The 23,893-nt window shown below is 40.6% G+C and overlaps 4 protein-coding genes across 11 annotated transcripts in view; 2 read left to right on the top strand and 2 right to left on the bottom strand.

Annotated features, from left to right (window-relative positions):
• Positions 1-11,238, bottom strand: part of egfem1 (EGF-like and EMI domain containing 1) — a 47,780-nt gene extending 36,542 nt beyond the window's left edge. The window contains exons 1-4 of the mRNA XM_029446870.1: positions 11,162-11,238; positions 10,082-10,216; positions 9,711-9,820; positions 9,472-9,576 (exon numbers count right to left, since the gene is read on the bottom strand). Coding sequence (XP_029302730.1) covers positions 9,472-9,576; positions 9,711-9,820; positions 10,082-10,216; positions 11,162-11,238 — 427 coding nt within the window. The remainder of the gene's footprint in view (positions 1-9,471; positions 9,577-9,710; positions 9,821-10,081; positions 10,217-11,161) is intronic.
• A 1,519-nt stretch (positions 11,239-12,757) lies between these two features.
• On the top strand, positions 12,758-18,428 carry mffa (mitochondrial fission factor a). 8 transcript variants are annotated; one of them, XM_029447130.1, is made up of 8 exons: positions 12,758-12,956; positions 13,591-13,808; positions 14,141-14,331; positions 14,440-14,531; positions 16,264-16,428; positions 17,437-17,493; positions 17,690-17,774; positions 17,858-18,428. In XM_029447130.1, exons 2-8 carry the CDS (start codon positions 13,595-13,597, stop codon positions 17,987-17,989), a joined length of 936 nt encoding a protein of 311 aa, XP_029302990.1. In that variant the 5' UTR covers positions 12,758-12,956; positions 13,591-13,594; the 3' UTR covers positions 17,990-18,428. The 8 variants fall into 8 exon arrangements, with proteins under 8 accessions (XP_029302990.1, XP_029302989.1, XP_029302994.1 ...); XM_029447129.1 differs by having other exon boundaries at positions 14,141-14,334; XM_029447134.1 differs by lacking the exon at positions 16,264-16,428.
• A 115-nt stretch (positions 18,429-18,543) lies between these two features.
• dnaaf1 (dynein axonemal assembly factor 1) lies at positions 18,544-20,872 on the bottom strand. The gene is given in 3 exon segments (XM_029447122.1): positions 18,544-19,825; positions 19,911-20,805; positions 20,807-20,872. Coding segments are annotated over 3 exon segments (1,848 nt in total). The 3' UTR covers positions 18,544-18,938.
• Positions 20,873-21,066: 194 nt separating this feature from the next.
• On the top strand, positions 21,067-23,540 carry mrpl44 (mitochondrial ribosomal protein L44). Its single transcript, XM_029447128.1, has 4 exons — positions 21,067-21,317; positions 21,873-22,341; positions 22,482-22,660; positions 22,857-23,540. The coding sequence occupies exons 1-4, from the start codon at positions 21,142-21,144 to the stop codon at positions 23,029-23,031; spliced, it is 999 nt and encodes a 332-aa protein (XP_029302988.1). The 5' UTR covers positions 21,067-21,141; the 3' UTR covers positions 23,032-23,540.
• Positions 23,541-23,893: the final 353 nt, after the last annotated feature.

Below are 23,893 nucleotides of genomic sequence, written 5' to 3'. Positions count from 1 at the left end.
ACAGCTGAGGAGCTTTAAGGAAGCTGTCACAGAGAGGAAAGAGAGCTTCAGCAATCAGCTCAGTAGTAATAAAAAGTGGGATTGTTTTCAAGATGTTGCATTGAATGAAGTGGACAGCGAGCTTGAGAAAGGGAAACAATCAATCATGGCGTTCAACGCTGAGGAAGAATACCAGTTGCCATTAAGTCTTCATTCAAACATGCAATAATAGTGAAGAAACATAGAGCTTTGAAAACTCTGTGCTTTTCTTTTTCACTTTGGATACAGGTTGCAAACTTAAATCACTTGACATGACAACTGAATGAAACAGAACTGCAGTGAACACCACACAATGCTACACTCAGAATATTAAAGATCATTTGCGATGCTGTGATTGTACAGAAGAAGAAAGATTTAAAATGCCATGTGTCTCATTGTTCCATCCAAAGCTGCAATGAGAAAGTAATAACACAGACCTACATCAGCTACAGCTGTTCCACAATCAGTATTATTTTTATTATTATTGACAGGAAGCTAAAGTTAGTGACTAACAGTGAATCCACCACAGGTCAGGCTGTCCAGTTAATCAGTAAGTAACAAAACAGTAGTTACTGTGTGACCTAGAAAAACATTGAGACCAAGATGGCAGTATTCATTGTTGCGTTGCTATTATTGCTAATATTGCTTTCTGTAAGCCCTGTGTTTCTCACCTTCCTGTTTTCTTTCCTCAAGTCTGTGTTGATGTAGTTATCACATGCCTGGCAGAAGGTCAAACTGGGCAATGCAAGAGCTACATGCTAAGCATAGCTATCAGAGGAAGACGCTCATTAGAGCCCTAATGGCTGCCATATGGCACACTAAACACTCTCATCTCTCCAAACGCATCAAGGCACCATTGTTTACCAGGTTAATGCTGAGCGGGTTGCAGCTAATGGTCTGTGCGATTAGCCATGTGTTCCCAAAGCTCACTGTGAGATTCCTGCAGTAGCAGAGGAGCACTCTCAGATTAAAGGATCCTCCTTGAGCTGGGGTTTGCCCATGTAGTGTTAGCTGTAGGGAAACTACAATGGCACTCGGTGAACACAAACCTCCACCAAGGCCAGTGCTGTTCTCACAGGGTCGCCGGATGGTCTCACTTCCTGAGCTGGGAAGTTTCAGTGTTCGTGACCTTTAAACTGTGATGTGGAAACAACATGGATGCTACAAAAGAAGATGTGATGTAGGCCTTTATTATAGTTCAGTGTGTTTCCAGTATTTGCGTGACGAGGAAGAGCAAAGGAAACGGATCAGCCATGAAATGCATATCACGTCCCGCCAACTTTCTGAGTTGCTGTCTCGACTTTACGAGTCAGGAACGCATTCTTCAGATTATTCTGACGCCACATAAATGTACTAAAAATGCCCTATCTCGTAATGTTTGTGTATCTGCCCCGTGACTTGGACCTACTCCCAAATGGAACATGTTCTTCTTCTGCCCATGCTACACCCGTACACCAAGTTTCATGAACATCGGGCCAGTAGTGTTTCTGTATCCCTGCTGACAAACCAAGACTAAAACTTGACCTCCTTCACGGAGGTAATACACTCGTGAACGGGAGGTCACAGGTCGGGATCAGTCTCCTCACTTTACTAAAGGCTACTCATAATAGTCTCTGGGCAAAGTAGCTAAAGAAAATAAACTTATTTTGACTCTGAACTCTGGATAAATGTGGGACTTTCTGACCCGTGGTGCAGCTGCTTGGCTGAAGAAAAAGGGAGTAAATATGATTGTTTTTCAGTACGAGCTTTCTGGAGTAGCTTTATCGTTTTGTATCCTTTTTCTTTTGCTCCTCTTGGAATATGCTGTATTTCCCTATTGTTGGTTTGTAGAAGGCTTTCATAGAGCTGAGCTCGCTCGTTTTCATCTTGGGCTGAACTATTGCTTTAACAGGCACCTTCAGCATGCATCAGGGCAACTCGTATTATCGAAGCTGTGTCACTGAGGACAGGATGTTTCCCAGAATTGTCTGAGATGTTGTTTCATGGATTACTTGATAGACAATCAGAACAATCGTACAAAAGTAAAATCCGCCCTGAATTGTTTCCCGTACTTGCTGAACATAAGGAGTTTAAATCTACAGCCACGTGTCATCCTTCCTGTGAAACACATTTTCTGTCCTATCTGCTGGTGAAGCGAACAGGATGGCTTCTCCAGATGTAGAAGTGGACCGAGACTTGGAGATAAAGGGCACAAAGGTTTGACTTTAAGGTGTCCAGGTGTTGAACACATCTGTGCATTAATCACTTAAATCTGCACCCACTGACCTTCACGTGTTCAAGAAGTCATGTTGTTCACTGTTATTGATCAGTTCATGAAGTTCATGGTATCATTATTAAAATGTATAAACTTTTAACTAAACACTCAAATGTAGACTCTAGCGGTTGAGTGAAGCTCGTCTGTATTACTGGTCTCACGTATTCTGCCAGGTGCTCAGCTTTCAACAGCTGATCATTTCCATTAATGGTTGCCTTTAGTGACATATCCACAATGTACAGTTCTGTGTGTCCAAAGAAAACGTCTAATATTATTCAATCAAAGCGATCTGTTCATCTAAAGGCTGTTAATATAGTTTTCAGTGAACCTTTTCAGGAACCTCTAATAAACAGAAGCAGCTAGCCAAAGCAAAGAGCGAGCTGTCAGAGGTAATCACGAGGCCGAGGCTGCAGCTCTTTATGAAAATAAAGATCATCGTGACATCCACACCTCAGAAGCTTCAGCACCACGGCAGCTACAGAGACTACATTTTGGTTAAATAAATCTTTGAAACAAGACCAACACAAACAATAAAGCTCACCATCATTATAGACATATGGTTCCAATCATATCTTAATTCAAAACATAGTCTGCAGCACGCTTTTGACAACATTCAAGCCCTTTAATCTGCTAACTGAGTAGTGTTCAGTATCAGGATTAAACAGTGTTAAAACCAAGAGAGTTTGGTGCATAAATGTTATTGCAAACCGGATTATGTCCTCACCTCATTTGCTGACAATGATTTTGCCTGTAACTATACGAGTCCTGCAAGTCCTTTTGCCAGACTGAGGGAAATAGACATTCAATACGCTCATGTTGCTCAGGAGTCAAAACAAAATGCTTATAATTGACCTGGTGGTCTGCAAAGAAAGGGTCAGAGAGGATAAAGTCCACGCATGGTATGTTAGTTAACTAACAGTGGACGGATCATTCCAGACCTGTTAAAGACATCACTGTTCCCCGAAGCTGTGAGAACCACACGAGTCACAAAGACATCATCTTTTTATATCTTAAAGTTAGTTTAGCACCACAATTTTCTAAATGAATCTAGGTCTAGATGTATTTATTGTGTGCGTTGTGTAACCACACCATGACATTTTGAATCGACTGCATCTTATATGGTTTCTTTCCATTTTGAATTCTTTCACAGGCTCTGTAAGGTTCAGTGCAGGAGCAGCCATACCAGTGAAATGAATACAGAGCAGATCCAATAGGGTCACATGCTGAGATGTGTGATGTACGGCATGTGAACGCAGTGGAAGAGAGGGGATCAAACACTGGCTGAGGAGTCATAAAGGAGGACATCACCGGATCATTTTTTCAGAGTTTTCCCAAGATGCAAATATAATTGAAACACATGTCTTAAATTATTAAGAGAATGGAGCAGGAGTTAATCCAGGAAACCCAAATGTGCCGGACACAATAGCCTACAAACGGTGAAAGCTGTTCATCAAGTGTTAGTATTAGTTTCAGCAGGAGCGAGATGTTTTCAGGGTTTACTAGTTAAATGCATGTTGAATTTAAGACTTTTTAAACCTTTTTATGACCAATTCTATGAGCAATAGTGACGTTAATGTAAAAATAGAAGTTACCAATTGTTTGTTTTACAATGCAACAGTCAGAAAATAAATATTCACACAACCCTACCTCCCTGTCTTATCATTTTAAGACATTTAATACCAATTAAGGCTTTATTTTTGTTTATTTTTAAAGAATTCTTTAAGGATCTGCAGGAATCCTTGTTAAAGCATAACAGAGCGGTATGCAATGTTGAGAGTATTCTTCAAAGGAACAGGAATAGGGACGCAGACATAACACAAGGGAACATGAGGAGGAATGTCCTGAGCTCTGAGTCAGCATCTTTTCCCCCCAGGGTTTTAATCACCTCATCTCCGCACCTCTACCCGCTAATGAGGCTGTACAAGGAGCCATGTGGCCCCCCCTGAGTCCTGACCACAGTCTACTATAAACTGTGAGACAACCCCTAATGACTGATGTTGTATTACAACAATTACAAGTTTAAAGAAGGACAAACATTCAGTGTTTTATCCAATAGAAATGTTTCTACCCAAAGATTCCAGACCAATGCTAGGAGCTACCTATATGCTGCAACTCTACCACGTTTACACACATACACCGCACGTCGAGAGCTTCACAGACATACACACAGACAGTTGTGTTTAATTGAGTAGGGAAGGAAACAGCCCAAGGTCATGAGGATTAAACACGCGGGTTTATGTAGAAAGACGATTCCCATGTGAGAAAATGTGATTTACGTTGCAACTGTAAAGCTTTCTGCAGAGTGAACGCAGTAATAACACTGTCCACAGCACTTTTATTGGTTTTCTAAAACAATAAATTCTGTTTTTTACGTTGGTGGTGTGTCTATATGTGTGTACGTGTTGATTGATTGATTGATTTTAAACAAGGGTTATCAGACAAAGAAACAAACATATCCAACGGATAACATGTTCCAGCTCCCAGAATAAAAGACAAGGATAGCTAAAATATCAATATCAATGCCAATTTTACGATAAATATGTTACCTTATTCCAAAGATTAGCCCTAACCTGACTGTGAAACACATATGATGCAACTTCTGTTCCAAAGAGAAAAGAAAAATCGTGTTTTTCCACATATCTCCCCCAAAGATTGTTATAATCATGTCATTACTTCTAGTATATAACACTGTGTCAGCACATCCTTCATCCTTTTCCCCCCCAATATCTGCTGACGTCATCAGCCGTCTCGTTCCATAGCTAAACCTCCAGTACAACAGGATCCAGTCTTCCATAATCACTCCAGTATAAAGTGCTCTGAAAACAGGCTACTTTAGTGAGGACCAGATGGTTTCTGTCCTCACACTGTTATGTGCCTGTGCTCTCTTAATTTCATGCAGACTCATGCACCAATTTAACCAAAGCAAAGCCTAATCCGAGGCTTAATAGAGTGAGACAGAGTGGCATTCACAAGCAGGAGTAAATGCAACTATTACAGAGCAGGCTCCAGTGTCTCAGCACATGCTTGGGCTGCGTCCAGGCTGTTTATTACCTCACAGTGTCAACACTGACACACACACACACACACTTGGTGTCAGCGGCTGACACACATTTCCATAGACGGTGCCTTCTGTCTCGTATCAGAGATTGGAAGCAGGTGGCCCGGCGGCCCCCACAACACACAGCGGACTCTACCGCCACAACTTGGCAGCGATACCAAAGAGAACGACGTTCAAGAGGCCAATCGACGATGAGTGCTGAAAAGAAGGGAGCAGAGCGCGGACTCTCGATTGAACTATAAAGCCAGACTGCTCTTTATTAACACTGCTCTCGCTGTCCGCGCTCGCTCTACTGAAGTCTACCTTGGGATTTATCTCGTATCTGAAGCACCAATACGTGTTATGTCCCTATTTGAAGTTTAGGCCAAGCATCATGTGACATACCGTCTCAAAACACATTCTTTCAACCTGCAGTAACAGGTTTTTGGCCACTTGGGGGCGTCAGAAACAAGCTGCAAACAAAACAATGATATATCATCTTCTTTTAAAGTGACATAGCAAACAGTGACAGCAGTTACGAAGCAACGTTAGTATTCATTTGGATTCTTGTTTCTGTTTCTGGCTTTGGGTTTCGGTCTCATTACATGCTCCACTATGTTCACCAGCTATTTGCAAACTACTTATTTCTTTGGGTTTAATCCAAAGCTGGTTTTTAGAGCTGTTTTCTGAAAACAGATGCTGGCTGAAGATAGAAACGAGGTTAATGGGAGGGAACCAAAATAGTGAAGTTGTGGCCCAAAAAAACAAAACCATGAGCGACGAAATGTTCAAAATGATCTGTGACGTCATGACAAGTAGTCACGTGATCCATTGAAGAACATTTTAAATATCTATTAAAGGTTGCTTTCATTTCAGCTTCAACACACACACATGCACAAGCACACCTGTACACTGAAACACATATGCAATACAATAACATTGAATATAATAATAAATAATAAAGACATGCACATGCAGCGCCTCAGGCGTCAGTACAGGTGCAGATAATATACAAACGGAAACACAGGTTGATTGACAGACGGACCAAACACCCAGAAATCAATTAGGCCGGGCAGACAACAGAGACTTAAACGTTCGACAGGCATTACATGCAGCTGGCTTACAGTGAGAGCACATGGGAAAGGATAAAAACACAGGAAACAGCGTATAATAAATCTGATGAAGTCTTGAGAGACGTCTTCATGACCAAACATCAAGTTCAGTTGACTTTAACTTATTACTCCACGATAAATCTACAGACGTCAGAATACGGAATCTGCTTGTTCTCCATCAGACGTGAAGCACATGCAGGACAGTAACAAGTCTGTCACTGTGGAATGTTGAAGCTCACAACGCAAATCTAATAATGTGCACGCACACACACACACACACACACACACACACACACACACACACACACACATACACACACACACACACACACACATCCAGGTTCTCAGGTTGAGCTACAGTTAGTCTCTCTTGGTAATTATGTTACGCTGAAATGTGCATGGCTAACATCCACGGTAGGCTACACACACACACACACACACACACACACACACACACACACACACACACACACACACACACACACACACACACACACACCAGTTTACTGATCCTGCTGGTAATTCTGTAAATCAAAGATTAAATCAAGGTTTTTGTGAATGGCTCATTTCTAAATGTTCTGTTTAAGATATGAAATACAGTAAACATTTTACTTTATTTAACTTTTACTGTATCCAAAGTAATAAACCTGAAAGTTTCTTTAATAAAACATTATTACTAATAGTCCAAAGATGTGTCAGAATTGTTCATTCTTCTGCTTTGCAGCTGAGTTTTAGCCGTAAACATTTCTCTCAAAGTGAATTTCACTTATGTGGAAACAAAACAAGTCTGAGTTCTGAGAGCTTCTTTTATGGGATGTAATCATGATTCAAAGCAGCATGTGATCATATTTAATGTGTATTTTGCTTAATATTTGGCCTTTAGTCTCCTTATCATTTTAAATGATTTACCACTTAGATTACGAGCTGCTACAAGCTCCTTTCTCACGTCTTAGGTAACGCTAGTGGCCTATAATCGCTCAACACTGGGTCTGGGATGGTTTTCACATCTGTTCTCTCACCATTGAAAGTTTTCCAAATGTCCCAAAAGCTCTGTGTATTCGTGTAAGTGTTTTAGCAGTTAATGAAGAAACCTCAACTGTTCCCAGCGTTATTCCCTCTCTCTGTACGACAGACATAAGAAGTAGAAGTATTAATTTTATATACCTGAGGCATTATTAGGCCACAGTAGTTCACGCATGGCAGAAGAATATATTGTTTTTTAGGAAGAGAGAAGCTAAAATGCTCTAAAATACCTTAACACCTGGGCATGTGAACCCTGAGCCAACAACACAGGATTATTAGTGTATGTCTCTGAACTTAGCTGAACACAGGAGCTTGGCTGCCTCTCCTTGTATAATGATTCTGGCAGAAGAGAGAAGATAAATCAGCCTCGAGAGATGACAGAAGGAAAAACGTTTTACAAGAAGAGAGGAGCGAGGTGAGTTCAAAGCACAGGATGTGCAGAAGAGGAACCTGAAGGAATTCCGATGTTTTCATATATCTCTATCTTTTCCTATGTGTCGCTCCGATGTGTGAAAACCAAAGAGCCCATGTCAAAACAAACGCATGGCAGAGCTGCCTCTAACAAACAACGACACCTTCCTGTGAAATGTTAAAGCCCTGTGTGTGTGTGTGTGTGTGTGTGTGTGTGTGTGTGTGTGTGTGTGTTTGTCAGCATGTGGGGGGCAGGAAACAAATATCCTCTGGTCACCATTTTGTCTCAGCGGGACTCTTCCACAACACAAACAACCCTCCTACTGTTGACGTAGACCGCAGGGGTTCGGACAGTCAGGTTCTAAGCTTACTGGAAGTGTTTCCTATTTAATGTTGACAGATCCCCGGGGTCAAGACTGTTCAGCAGGTGAGATTACCTCATTGAGAAGTCTAAGGGCACAGTCACACATGCGTGAAATTAACATTCGCCTCCACTTCTATTCTGCCATTCTTCCAAAACAAGAATATTTTAATCTTTGCATCGCGTGGAGTTCAATTTTGGTGAACTTTCAAGGCACTATCACCTCCGCAGGTGATGGTCCCTGGCCTGCATTCACACATGTGTGACCATGTCCTAAGCCTGAGGTTACAGGGTCTTAGTTGCCCTCTGGCAGAGTAAGATGAGAACATTGATACCACTTTAATATCAGTACAGTAATGCTACAGTAGCAGCCAGTTAGCTTAACACAACAAAGACTGTAAACAGGGGGAAACAGTAAGTAATAAAGTCCTTCTAGAAGGACCTGTAAAGCTCACTGATTAACACGTTTTATCTCTTTTGTTTATGCCTCTGAGCAGTGGAGACTCCAGGAAGTTACTGCTCCCAGGCAAGAAACAGTCTGGCACTTAGCCCATCGTAAAAACGCCAATTGTCATTGAGCTATACTGTGTTAATAGCGGGCTTTAGAGGCCTGGTAGGTGGACTTTGCTACTGTTTGACAGATCCAGGCTAGCTGTTTCCCCCAGTTTCCAGTCTTTATGCTAAGATAAGCTAACCTGCTGCTGGCTGTGGCTTCATATCTACTGTACAGATATCAATCTACTCATCTAACTCTCCATCCAAGTGCTAATAAGCGTATTTCCCTCTTCCAAAAAGTTGCTTATCATGACAACAAACTAATCTGAGTAATCTAATGCAATACAAACATGTTGAGCTACTATTGTCATGTGTGACTAAATGTGTTTTAACCGTATGAAACCAGAACTCCAAACCCTCATTAGCATACCGTTTTTATAGAGTGGAGGCTCAGCTGAGTTAGCCACAGCACTCCGGGCTCGAGCCGCCTTCAAAGGAAACCATTCCTCCCAGAAAGCACTTCTTCTACCTTTAACTACCCGGAGACCCCCCACTGAGCAGACTCGTCCAATCACAGCTACACTACCGGCTCATTCTGCTTTTGCAAAGTGAAAGCATACGGTCTGAACTGGGCCCATTAAAGCTTTAACAACAAGTTGCGCTATAAGGATGCAAGTCAGTTCACTCGCTCACAAAGCTGCACACATTGTTGAATACTGTATACGAGCGAAGGGTTTTTCTCAGGTGGGGATGAACTCACCATGTTGGCATCGTGTCCCTTTGAAGCCCAGTGGACAGTGACATATCTGGTCTCCGCTCTCTGCACACTGGCCTCCATTGAAACATGTTTTGGCACCACACACCCCTGCAGACACCACATATCATAAACCACAAGGCTGCTGATGAATGTGTATTTCTATGATATTGATATTTATATGATACAGCTTTGTAGCAATATAAAACTAGCTCTATGTGACATGATGTGTGTATAATACTCACTATGCAGACAGCCCATCTCTTCACCCTCCCGAGTCCATCCAGGGCAGCACTTATAGAATGTGTGCATATCCATATTGTACACCTGCCTGTACACTGTGTAATACGTTGTCCTGAGGAGGAAAGACTCTGTTATCGTCACACGATAGGATTTCCTGGAAGTTACATTAAAGTTTGATACATACCCACATGTCTGTGTCGATAATGTGGCCTGTAAATAATACGATACTCAACTCACTTTAACATAGTGGATGAGAATACATTGGCATATTCAGAGCTGCAGTGTTTCTCCTTTTCTCATCAACGTCTTTATGGAATAGTAACGATCACTAATAAAATGTGTTTGTGCATCGTGAAAGTTGTTTTGCTCTTACCTCCTCTCGTAGCCCATACACCATCTGTGGCTGGGGCAGCCCTGCTTCCACACCTTAACCATGCGGGTAAAAGCCTGGACACAAGGCTGACGGGCCCCCAACATGGACATCTCCTGGTCGGTACAAACATTTGGCCTGTGCATTGGAAACACACACACAAAAACATGAGAAAGAGATGGACAAAGAGTAGAGTGTGAGCGCTTTATTTTCCATTGTTGTATATAGTTTATGTATGTATGTTGAGGTGGTCTAAGCCTGCTGCAGAGCTAATGTATTCTAACAGACATGAACTACCACATGTTCTACATATGTTCACTTGCATGCACATCAGATTACCACAGACACATTGTTTGACAAACAATTACACATCTTCCTGTTTGATGTGCTGGATTAAGGTCCATAAAACAACCAATTACATTCTAGAGGAAAATAAATCATTTTTCTCCATAATTGTTTGCATGTCCTGCATGAATGTGTGAAAGTTAATTGTGTAAAATGATACAGCACGGAGGTTTTGTACGGTGCAGCACTGCAGCCTGCATCCGTCTGTGTCTGTGAGTGCAGTGCAGGTATCCTAAACTATCCAGAGGTGTCCTCCTGCACAAAACATCTGGCTTCAATACAGAGCAGCCTGAAGTTAATTAGAGGAAGTATTCCGCTTCTCCTGTAATGAAAACAATTCCTCCAATCATCATGTCCTGCATAGTCCATTTAAATTGGTAGAGTACTATACAACAACAAAAAATCACATTCCATTGGAAGCTATTATGCAGAAGCACGAGATATAAAACACACGTACCTCCTCATAGGGGACCTGAAAGAGCGACGCCTAGTGGGCATTGAACAGAATAAACTATAAAGGAATTACAGACTTACACTTACATTTGTAAAACTTGGACTATGCAGCGGTATTTGTAAAAACTAAAAAACTAAAAGAAAGAAAAGTAGGATATAGCGCTTTTGCTTCTGTCTTGTTTAAAAGCATGCAACGTGAAACGTTCTCACTCACCTGATTATTCAATGAAATCAAGTGCAAATTAAAAGCAGTAGACATTATCATATTTAAAAAGCGCCACTCACATGCCAGGTTGCAGCTCCAACGATGATGCGATGTGCATAGTGCTGAATAATATCACGCACAAAATATCTGGGAACATAATTTCAGCCAGTTGCAGACACGGAGAAAAGTAGCCTACTCAATTGCCGCAGCCTCTGTGTCCATCAAATCAAGAGCATCCTGACATTTATGGAAGTCTGCACTTAAGTCATGACTCAAAAGTTGATGTTTGTCTTGATTTGATATTTCCCCGAGATCCAGCCGTGATTTCCAGTTCACCGGTTGCGCAGAGGGAAGGCTCGTCTGTCAATCGCAACATTTGAAAGGCTCCGAGTAAACGCACCACCCACAGTCACTGAGGGGCCACCTCCCAAAACCCCCGACGACATTGACCTGTGCATTCACTCTTAACAACACACACGGGCAATGCTTTTATATTAGGCTATACCTCGACTAAATACAGGATTTAACAGGTGTTTCAAAGAAATTCTCGCCAAAGGTTTTCTAAATATATTGTATTTTGAATGTTTTGTAATATCATTTGATAAACTAATGTCAACAACAGGTGGATACAGTAATGAATTAGGATGTGTGGAATATGTGCTGTGCAGGTGATGAAGATGACCGTTAGTCAGTTACCTGACGACCCTCCCTACAAGGATGTCAGATAATTGACTAAGGTTGGTGAAGACAGCCTCCATGACAGGGGGAGGGGCGTCCAAGCAGTATAACAAAAACCTTTGAGTGTAATGCAGTCCAATAGGCACTACCACACTGACAAAATAGATCTGAGAACAGTATAGGACGTAAATTGTGTTGCATATATTCGACATGCATAATTTATATCATGACATTGTATAGGACATGTGCTGCATTGTACATTAAACAACCACTGATATCACTCAGGGAAGTTAAGCAGCAAAAAGAAGCACAACAACTATCTAAAATACAAAATGAGGCATTATAAAAAAATGTTTTAAATATAGTAAGTAAGTAAATAAACTTTATTTATAAAGCGTCTTTTAAAATTAGCGTTACAAGGGGCTGTTAAAGAAAGAAAAATATAAAGTTTAAAAAAGGAGGAAAACTAAACAACACACACACTACATTAACAGTACTGTTTATACTTTATATTGTTTAGATACAATTGATAAATTCCATAAAAAAAACATATCATTTGTGTTAGGGTTAGACTAAATAATCAATATCTTTTGTTTAACTATACAGATATTTCAGAGAACTATTTACCATAATGGTTCAGATCAATTAGAATAGGAATTTAAAATAATAAAAAAACATATATTATAATTATAATAATAATAATTAATAATAATAATAATAATAATAATAGAATTCCAATAATAACTCATAAACATATGCTATTCTTCTTTGAAGAGTTTGAAAGTGTTATTACCTATTTTAGTGTTTATAAGTTTGAGAGTTTTAATGTAATCTTTAAATTCACATAACAATTCTGTGAAATTTGGGGTAACTTTTGTGATTTTGCATTTATGTAAAAATGACCATATATAATGAATAATTTTACAATAAATTAAAATATACAAATATAAGTTTTTCTTTCTTTAGTCAACGACGTCACTTCCTCCTGAGATTTCGGTACTTCCTGTTTGGAGGACAGACAGCGGAAGAAGAGAGGAGGTTCCTCTTGTATCAACACAAGGAGATGCCTGACAGCTACATCTTCTGTAATATCTGCACCTAACCGTTCTGAGTTTATTTAGAAGTTTTTAATACTTCCACTAAAGATAAATACTTTTTTCTTTGGAAAGGTAGCTATCCGTAGCAACAAACCAAACGGTAAGATACCAAAACTACTGCGCTAGCTTGAAATGGCGCTTAATGTGTTGTTTAGTTAGCTAACACAACCAAAACTAATGTTAGCTTCAGGATTGTGTTAACGTAATCTCCTAACAATTACTTAAACCACAGAGCGAGACAATAATAATTAACTAATTACTGCTAATAGTGGTGATTGTTAGTTTTAAAGGGTAATCAAATAACTACGGTATTAGCTTAGTATGTAATTTGTATTATCTTTGATATTAGCATTATGTTAGCATTCATGCTAAAGTGAATATATATCCTGCAATGTGAGCAACAGCTGAAGCAGCTCTTATCTCATACAGTCAAGGTTACAGCCAAAGTGTAGCCTTCCTTTGTGTCCGTATGCAAAGTCAGAAGGTACAAAGTTATTATCATATGATTGTGTCACGAGAACATTTCCATTTCTAAGTCCTGCCTACAGCTCAGATCTTGTTTCTGATCTATGTGTGGTAGCTGCAGTTTAATAGCCTGTACCAGCAGGTATGCAGCATGACAAGTTCAACAGGACTATAAATAAAACACCGGGATCTCTTATGTTGGCATCGACCTTTTCTGATCTTTTTGTTGCTAACAATTAGCTCTGTGTTGCTGAAATTATTCCTCACAGCAATATGAACGGAGCAGCATTCCCTTCCCCCACGGCCGAAATAGCAGAGATGAACCGTATCCAATATGAGATGGAGTACACCGAAGGGATCAGCCAGAGGATGCGCATCCCTGAGATGCTCAAAATGGGTCATGAACCCCATGAGGACCCTAATTTTGGATCTCAGGAGGTCCCCCACAGTGTCATAATGCAAGTCCCAGAGAGAATTGTGATGTCAGGTTAGTAAGCATCCTGTCAATGTAGGGCTGTGTGTTCTGTACTGTTCAAAGTCTTTAATTACGAACAAACTCTGCACATCATCGGTGTTTGTCAGCTGACTGTAATATGGCTAATGTGTGGCTTTGTTATGACAAATACCAGCAGTCCCTCTCTGTGACTCAGGACTTTGTCATGTCAATAATTTAAGACTGAAAATGAAACAAAAAGCTTTTAGTCCCACTGACATGTTGGTTCACTCTAGTTCAACCTCAGCATTTAAATCACAGTGTATTGTTTAAATTAAGTGAAGTAGAAAATGCCTCAATCTTTCATTCACACCTTCCTTTGTCAGGAAACAGTAATGACCCCCAGTTCCCGAGACCCAGAGACCTGGACCTAATCCAGTCAACACCACTAGAAACTCTATCACTGAAGACTCCACCCAGAGTCCTCACCCTCAGTGATCGGCCCCTGGACTTCATGGAGGAGGAGGAGGAGGAGCAGCAGCAGCAGCAGCAGCAGGCAGCTCCAGACAGTGAGGAGGTGGTAAGCTATAAGGGAATACATAGTCGTTTACAAAGACTCTACATAAAACCCACAACATTTCCTTACAGTAAACCTGAATAAATCAATTGTCATTATTCTTTGTAGCTGAGGCCTCCAGCACGAGTACGGCGGGAACGTTCAGCCAGTGAGAATGTATCTGCCCGTCAAAACAGTCAGCTGATGCGCAACGATTCTGCGTGAGTATTAGTCTGGATATGGCATCATTAGCTTGGTACCAGCTCCATCCTGTCTCCTTTATGTGCATGCACTAGCATCTTTATTTTGGTTCTATCTCTTCTGTGTCCCTTTGTCTTTGCGACGTAGCCTGCTGTCAGTTGTCACTGACGTTGTAAGCCGCTTTGTTGCGAGAACTTTTGCTGTTTTCAATGCAGAATGCAGCTGTTTTTGTCGCTGACACTAATCCATTAACACTTGATTGATTTTAAACGTTTGATTTACTAATCAGTTTCGATTTGATCATTTCCAGGTTTTGAAATGTTAAATGATTTCAGGATTACTGGAATAGGATATAAAACATATATATATATATATATATATATATATATATATATATATATATATATATATATATATATATATATATATATATATATATATATAAGTGTATAAACCCATTAAAGACACAACACTCTCCTCTCAGCAACTGTTTAAGACACAATAGAAAAAACATTTAAAGAAAATTGTGACGATTCTTCTGACTGCACTTATTGGAATGCAGGCCTACTTCACACCTCGTGTATCTTTTATTGTTACGGTACAAAATTATAAATATCAGATTGCATTTGGTATTTGCATATCTTGACAATTTTAGAATCATGCGGCAAAAAACACAGTTCATGTCCCGATGACCTTCGTCAACACACCTGCATGTGACGTTCTTGATAAAGTCACAACGAGACAGAATCTGATCAAGATGTGAATCATTTGCATGCCGACGCCGTGAGTTCATTATATGTTATTAAGGTTCTGTTAGCGGCTGGCAGGTTAAATCTCTTGCTATTATTGCAACATTACTTTTACTTCATTTCACTTGGTTTATTGCAACCCTGCAAGTTTAATCAGTAGGACTGATTTAGATTCTACTCGTGAGATGACTAATGTTGAAATGTTAATTTAAACCTTACAACGAATCAAAACTGATTTACAGATATCGATATTTTAATTCCTTTTTAACAATTACATACTTACAATTTAATCTCCACATGTTGAAAAAGAATGGTGACTAGTATAAAGGTAATTTCCCTAATATTCATTTTGGATTAGTACATCAGTGAAAATTCATCTTTTTATATATAAAATTAAATTCTAAAAAGAATTGTAAAAATTGTTGATGTCTGTAATAACATTCTTATTAGTTACAATTCAATGCTGACATTTAATCATTATTATTATTTATTTATTATTATTTAATCCTAATTGAATTAAATTTATCTAGAATAGTTTTGTAAGAACAATTAAATATGTACAATAAACATTACCACTAGTAGGAATCACATTTTTTATTTAGTTAAAATAGAATTTTTGATATTAATAATTAACATTTTGACTAGTGACAATTGAGTTTTAGATATCATTAATAAGAATCGCAATAGTCAAAATGACATTATGAATATGTCAACATTTAATTAGTAAGAAATGAATTGTTGATATCAAGAATCAACATGTTGACGTGATCATAAAAAGTACTTGATGGATATGTTGGATTGTAATTTTTACTAGTTAAAAAGCAATTATTGATATTTAGGATTTCTACAACAGCTTCTGATTAAATGGAAACGGGCTTCACTTTTTACAGTCAGTGAAGTTGAGGACAGTTTATTTTCCTTATTTCTCTCCCTCTCCTTCCTTTCTTTCCTCTGTTGTCTTTTTCCTCTGAATTGGCTGCTCTTAATGGTGGGCACTGAGCAGTGCGACCCCGTCCCCCCCAGCCACTGTCCACCCTTGCCCCACTCTCACCGTGACTGAAGAAGAACACAACCTGTACAGCGCTAGCGGTGTTCTGTCTTTCATCCAGTCCACTACACGTCGGGCCTACCAGCAGGTCCTGGAGGTCTTGGACGAAAACCCTCGCAGGTGACCTCAATCATCCGGTCGTGTTTTGCTTTAAAACGTATCAGATATTGGTCAGAGAGGGAAACACTGACTGCATCAGCTGTTCCTCAAAGTCTCTCCTGTTTAGAGGTGGAGGGGGTCGTGTTTCTTTAATGTTGCTTGGCCCTTAGATACGTTAGAAGGTTGGGGGTAGTTTCAAGTATAAATGACCCTTTCTAACGGACTACTTGTAAAATTCAGTAACAATATTAATACGGCATGTTTTAAACAATACTTAAAATATAGAAGTTTTGCCTGATTTATTGTTGATAAGTTGACAATTTAGAGTACGTTTACATTTTGTAAGAAAGGTAACGGGGTTTCCACAGGTCAGAGTCTTACTGTTGTGTGGACTTTATTAATTGCTTGCTCAGCACAAATAAAGTGTTCCACTCGGTCAGAATTGACTCTATATATTGATCTAACCCTGATATAATATTTGCCGTTTTGCAGTATATTATTGTACTATAACGAATCTAAGACTTATTCTTATTAATAGTCATTTTCACCACTAAATACAGATAAAGTAGTATTAAATTATATTCTATATGGTCTTAATTAATTGAATTTGTTGAAACCTGCAGGAACTCTGAGCTGATCCTCTTTTGCAAAATGTGTTTGTTTTTTATGTAACAACTATTTTAAAGGTTTTATATCGGAGCAAAAAGAGCCTTAAGTTCCTCACATTTCACCGTCCTCGGGGTTGTGTGACTGTTAGCCTTAGCCTCGCTCGCGTCTGCTTCCTGAAAAACCAAATCCTTACCATTTGTGGGATCTATTTTTGAAAGATAATAAAAGAGAAATGTAATTTTTGAGCACTTAAAAGAGAGTTTAAAATAAGCGAGATTAGCCTGTTGGTTTACACGACGACACAAACAAAGTGTAGTAAAGCGAAGGACATGCGAGGTGTGTGCAACACTGTGCCATGTGTATGCTGCTCTCTCTCTTATTTTCCCCTTTTCCCACCCCTGTCTTTCCCCACCTCTATAGCAAACCATCACTGCGAGGGGGGTCGGCCTCAAGCTCCAACCCCCTGCATGACTCCAGGTAACTTCACCTGGCTCTTAACCTTCATCCCAATCCTTTGTCCCTTTCCTCATCCTCTTCCTCTCTTCCATTCTCATAAGATGAAAATAGGTTGCTTTTGTTAACTTGTGCTATAAATCCAAAATGTGCCGTCTGAATTCTACTCTCTGTCGTAGTTCTGTAACTAAATGATCACACTGATAAATGTCTTCTCCAGGTTTGCGTTATCAACGTATGAAGTCTCACTGGATGCGGGGCCGGACGACATGACTGTGGTCGACGCGACGACGCTTCGACGTCAGGTTAGTTCTTGCATAAATCCACTCTGTTCATCTCGTGGCGCCTCTGTGACTGAGAAAACACATTTCTTATTATTCATCCGCAGCTCATCAAATTGAACCGGAGACTTCAACATTTGGAGGAGGAGAACAAGGAGCGAGCAAAGCGAGAGATGATCCTGTACTCGGTCACCGTGGCCTTCTGGCTCGTCAACACCTGGGTGTGGTTGCGACGTTAAAGCCGGCCGTGATTTCTGCCATCACCGTGACAGGAGAACGTACCATCCCTTATTCTATGTGTCAAATGTTCGCCACTCGCTGCACTCAGTCCCTGTGCGAGGAAGACCTTGTAACATGTGATCAAGGCCTGCTGCGCACGGGGCTTATTTTTTGATTTGATTTATTTAACACATGTACAGTTTTATTTTTTTACGCTTATTTCATCTTGTCTCATGTTTTTTGTTTTTATTACAAATCTTCTTGCTCAACGCTAAGCATGACTTGTAAATATTTGTCCATGTCACTCAGAGCTTATGAAAGAAGTCATACAGAGATACAGTAAAACAAAATGGAGCTGCACCGTGGAGATGTAACATGCTGAATATTTATTGGGGAAAGAGTAAAATGTGACTTGAACTGGGAAATGTAATACAATTTAGTAAAAGCATACATATATAATGTGTTGTCCTGTGTTGTTTATGCATTAAGCGATGTGCACACAATCACTCTGCTGTTACGTGAACAAGGACCACGTCTCTCACATGGTTTTATTTAAACTGATAATATGTTTTATTTTTCCTAAATAAATATTCCTTTGGGTTTTGTCTTTAGGTGCATCTAAAGTCAGTTTAGCAAGTGTTAAAAAGAAATTAAATGAAGTGATTAACCTCTGTGTCACCCTAATATGAAGGTATAAATCTGCTGTTGCCACTAAAGGAAACTGAACGGATCATGTACGATTTATTCTGTTTTCACAGTGTTACAAATAACAATTAACATTCTTAACACAATATTCTAAACAATGAAATACATTTCAATATAACAGCTAAATATTTATTTTAAAAATGAAAGCAGTGCCCTGTTTGGGCTTTTCATGGTCTCGCACGGTCTGCCTGTTAGCATTGAGACATTTAATCCGTAGCGCTGTGAGACCAGTTACCCTGAACAACGCTCTAAACGCTGAACGCATCACTCCAGCTCCTCGATCAGGCGGCGTGGTGGAGAAGAGCTTTGGACGGGTTTGGACTTCGGCAGTGGCTCGAGGGTATCCCCATCTTCTGGATACACCAATGCAGAAGAGGTGTTGGAGACCCCAGTTGATTTGTTGCAGCTGCTCATTGAGAACATTGAGTTTACATCCCAAGCAAAGGTGGGGAGGCCCTCCCTCTCAATCCTGATTGGTTCATCCTCATCACTGCCTCCTGATATGACCTCTATTGTAGGTTTGAAAACTTGCTGAGAAGAGAACATTGCTGTGAAGTCGACTGTGTCCATATCCTCCAGATCAGGCAGGTCATCGATACACAGTGTGCGATGTAGTGGAAGCTGAATGGTTTCCAGCTGGTCATCATCCTCCAGCTCTGTAACCAGGGGTCCGGGACCATGAGTCGGTACAACCTCACCTGCGTCAGGAGGAGTTGCCCCGACCAGAGAAGGCTCTCTCATGTTTGTCTGCTCTCTCTCCTCTTCATTACTCATAAACTGGACTCCACATGACTGTGTTTGTTGTTGTTGGTCGTCTCTTACGTCTCCTGTCGCTAGCATCTTTCCCACAACACTTTCTGGCTCTTGTGCTGAGTGCTCTGGATTCTCCCCCTCTTTCTCTTCTGTCACAGACTGCTTCATCTGTGATTCCTCCTTGTCATCTTTCTCTAACTCCTCCCTCTGTAAACCTGGCTGCTCTGCTTCTAGATGTTCATTGGGCCCATGTGTTGATTTGCTCTGCAGGAACTCTTCATGAACATCCAGGCAGTCCTGCACGAAGTCTTGGATCATCTCTCCTGTTGATGAAGTCAGAATCTGGCTGTCATTTTCCTCACATGGAGTCTCTGGAGTGGTGGAAGCCTCGGTCGCCCCTGAAGGTAAACAGGTTATACTGTTATACAATGCAAATCCACATGTACAGTGTATATGTACACTAGGGTAATACATGTGTGTTACCTTTCTCCTGTAGCTCTCGCAGGCGTTTTCTCTCCTGGGCTTTATTTCGAATCTCAGTCAGCGCATCCAAGCTGTCCTGAATTGTCCTCCTCTCTCGTGTTTCCCATTGCTCCCTCTCTTTACTCTCCGCTTCCAGCCCTCCCACTGCCCACGCCTCTGCACATGCCCTGTCTTTGGGGAACACAGGGCGATCGTCAAGGAAGGTGAGCAGCTTGAGACGCACAATCATGGTCTTCCTGTAGTTTGGGATTTTTTTGACCACCTCATTTCCTATTAGATTTAGCAATCGCAGGTCTGGCATTGCTTCAAGTACCAGGAGGATCTCAGGGTCATGTAACAGATTGTAAGACATGTCCAGCACACTGATTTTCAGACACTGCCTCAGATGCTCTACATCCCTCACAGTCTCCAGCTTGTTATGTGCGATCTGCAGAGTGCTCAGCTCAGGAAGGCAGGAGATGTTCTCTATGATGCCTATGAAGTTGTTGGAGACATTCAGGGTGCAGAGCTTTGTCAGAGGTTCAAGGTTTTCCAGCTTGTATATGATGTTCTCGTGAAGGAACAAGCAGCGCAGGTCAGTCTGGGCATCCAGGTTCTCAATGCGTTGGAGCCCATTGCTCTCCAGCCAAAGACACTTCAGTCCTGTGTACTCCTCCAGGTTCTCAATGGCGGAGAAGCCTTTGAAATGCAGGTACAGTGTGTCATTCAGGCCAGGTGTTATGTAAAGTTCGTTCTTTTTACAATGGTCTCTCAGGAACTTCTTGGTCATCCGTGGCCATGGATGTTGTTCACTTCTTTCCTGAAGTGGCAGTTTTTCGTCATTTTCCGTGTTTTCTTGAGCTCCATCTGTTATCGTGACATCCACTGTATCTTTGATAGAATACGTTATTTTGGCTTTCTCCGCAGTCCGTCGGAGTCACCACTTTATCTCCCATCTTCTCCTGGACTTCAGGAGTGGACATCGGCAACCAATATATCTTATTAACAAGCAGAACTAATAGAAATAATCTAGACTTATTTTGTATATATTTTCTCACGATTTGAAAGACGTGTCGTCCCGTAACTTTCCCTCAGCAAACCGCTCTGATAGCTAACGTTAGTAAACGTTTGTGTTCGTTTCCATAGTAACGCTTAGTCGTTACGTTTGGAACGATCAGGCCGACCGGATGTTGTTTCTTCTTCCGTGTCGGACGGTTTAAGCTGTGGCACACTGCTGCTATCGCTGGTCGAAATGGCGTCCGGATACTTACTAAATCGTGGTGTGCTAACATTAGGAATTCATTGTCAGCGTGTTTGCAGAAACGTATCATTGACACAAGTTAGAGAGAAAAAGCGATGGATGAAATCATACACACACCTCATGGCAAGGAAGTTAAAGTTTGAAGGACCTCCACCACCGAAGCCACGGTGAGGCTAACGTTAGCTAACAGAGTTCACTAGAGAGCATCTCAAGGCCATTAATATATTTGTTATATTGGTCAGTGTGTGTTAACTGTGCTTAGCCGATTAATTGGGTGTGATAAATAAAATAATATAATTACCTTTCTCACATTATTCAATGCAGACTTGTTTAGCAGCGCGCGTGTTGTTAGTATTTTCACAGTTTTTAAACTGGACCCAGGGGCATAGCTAGAAATCATGGTTCCTTTGCAAGGATGGAGGAAAGTCAGACCACCTCCAGTCCCAATGTGTGCTTCTCATTGTATCATCATTTTATATTTAGGACATTTAATTGAAACTATAAAATTGTGTCTGCAGAAAAAAACACTTCTTGTTCGTTTAAAAGCTATGAACTTTAGTGTACAGTAAGGTAGAATGCATAGGACTTTTTGGATAACCCCAACAGCTCCAGTCAGAAGTAATATAAATTATTTCACAAGACCCAGTTTGGATAGTTTTTGTAGAGGAAGATAGGATTCTGAGTTAACCCCATCCTGGGTTTGTTCTTTGTTCTTCTTTCAGCTCTCTAAAGCCTCACTGGGATTACCATGCTGAGGTTCAGGCCTTTAGCAACCGACTCCACGAGAACTTTTCCCTGGAGACACTGAAAAGAGCCTTCATCAATCCCTGTTACCTGCACGCAGAGCTAGAGAGGAGACGGGGTCTAGGCGTGGACTCTGAGACCACTGCTCTTGTTCTGAAAGATAATCTTCAGCTGAGTGAAAAGGGAGCGGGTTTCACGAAAAGCTTCCTGACCGACTGGTGCAGGGCCAGCTTCCCGAGCCTGCCAAGTGAGGGGGTGGAGAGTATCGTGGGGCACCTCTCTAGTGCAACAGTTGTGACCTATGTAGCAAGAAATCTCGGCCTTGAAGACCTAACCATGAGTGCAGAATGTCCTGTTCCTGATGATGTGCTTCATTCTACCTTCATGGCAGTAATTGGAGCTCTGCAGGAGAGCAGTGGAGCAGAGCAAACTGGATTGTTCCTCAGGGTAAGAGGCTTGCTGCAGAGTATTTTGGGTTCCCAATATTTTGTTTAAAGCAACTATCTAGTCTAACGATAGACTTTTGAATTGGCTCTATTTTTTATACCTACTGTATAAATGACATTTTTCTTTTCCCCTCTTCGTAGGATATCCTGGTCACTCAGCTGATTGGGAAGGACCTGTTTGATATGTGGACAGTTGTCAACCCCATGGGACTATTGGTGGAGGAGCTCACTAAGAAAAACGTTTCACTGCCAGAGCCTCGGCTCATCAGGTCTGCAGGAGCCGGTACCGTCCTGCCACTATACTTTGTCGGCTTGTACAGGTATGTGTTCATTTGTGGATGTTGTTACACAAATTACAGTAGTTGGAGCTGACGTGTCCTAAAAATCAAGTTGTAAGTCTTTTGAAGTTTGAGTGAGACGCATATAAGTTGTAAAAGACGTGATGATTAAAGTGTTTTGTGTTTACTCTGTCTAGTATACTTATGTTTTGGTATTTGTTTACGTGTGTTGATTTAGCGACAAGAATCTTCTGGCTCAGGGTCCAGGGGAGACTCTTGTAGCAGCTGAGGAAGAGGCTGCTCGCGTGGCCCTCCGGAAACTCTACGGCTACACTGAGAACCGCAGACCCTTTGACTTCTCTCCACTACAGCAGCATCAGCAGTCATTAATTGAAGCAGTCGGCAGCAATTAATGAAGTAAAAACTCTTATGCTGAAGCAGAAAATCATTTAAAAGTGGCATGAATCTACTGAAGAGATCATTTAAGATATAGTACATCTCGTTTGTGGATCAGAACCTTGCTGCGGATTGTAGAGAAAAGGTTAAGGAACATAAGTTCACCATCTACCTTATTAAACATTACTCCAACAGCACTTGTCAGGTGTTTCTTTTTGGTATTTAAATGTCAGTCCCCGGGACAAAGGAGAACAAAATAAATGTTATTGTACACTTAAAAACTGTGACTATAGCGTAAGATCCAGGTTTTCACTGTATCAGACAGAAATCTAAGTGTTTTTGAATTAATTTGATAACATATTCAAGATTAAAGTCCACTGGTGCAGAAGATTACCTTTGCTAACAACCTATTCAGCAGTTCAGCAAAAACAGTCCTGATATGTTAGTCCTTGTAAATAATACAATTGTCATTTGGTTTGCTTGGTATTCTGTTTAAAAAATCTTATTAAAAAGTAATAAGTATGTATTTTTTGGATCATGGTTCTTTTCTTCCACATTATTTTGTGTATACTCTAATGAGTGTGGCTTTTTACCATAATATTTGGTACATTACTTAAGTTGTATCCGTAGGTTATTTCTTAAGGCTTTGAATCATCTTTTTAAATGTTTAGTGGCAAGTATGTTTTATTTTTCCTACAAATTGTTCATATTTTCTGCAGAGGGCTAACCTGAGCAGACCTCATTTTTTAATGCAAATGTTTTGTACTGTCGTAATGCTGAGAAATGCATGAGAAATAAATACCACTACCATTATTCCACACCCTTCAGACCGACCCCCATAGTGTTGCAGTGATTATGTTAATCCGCATGGTGGCGCTG

This window comes from Cottoperca gobio, chromosome 13 (assembly GCF_900634415.1).
Source record: "Cottoperca gobio chromosome 13, fCotGob3.1, whole genome shotgun sequence".
In the NCBI taxonomy this organism is placed as follows: Eukaryota; Metazoa; Chordata; class Actinopteri; order Perciformes; family Bovichtidae; genus Cottoperca; species Cottoperca gobio.
Note: the sequence above shows the minus strand (reverse complement) of the source record. Positions and strands in the feature narration are given on the sequence as shown.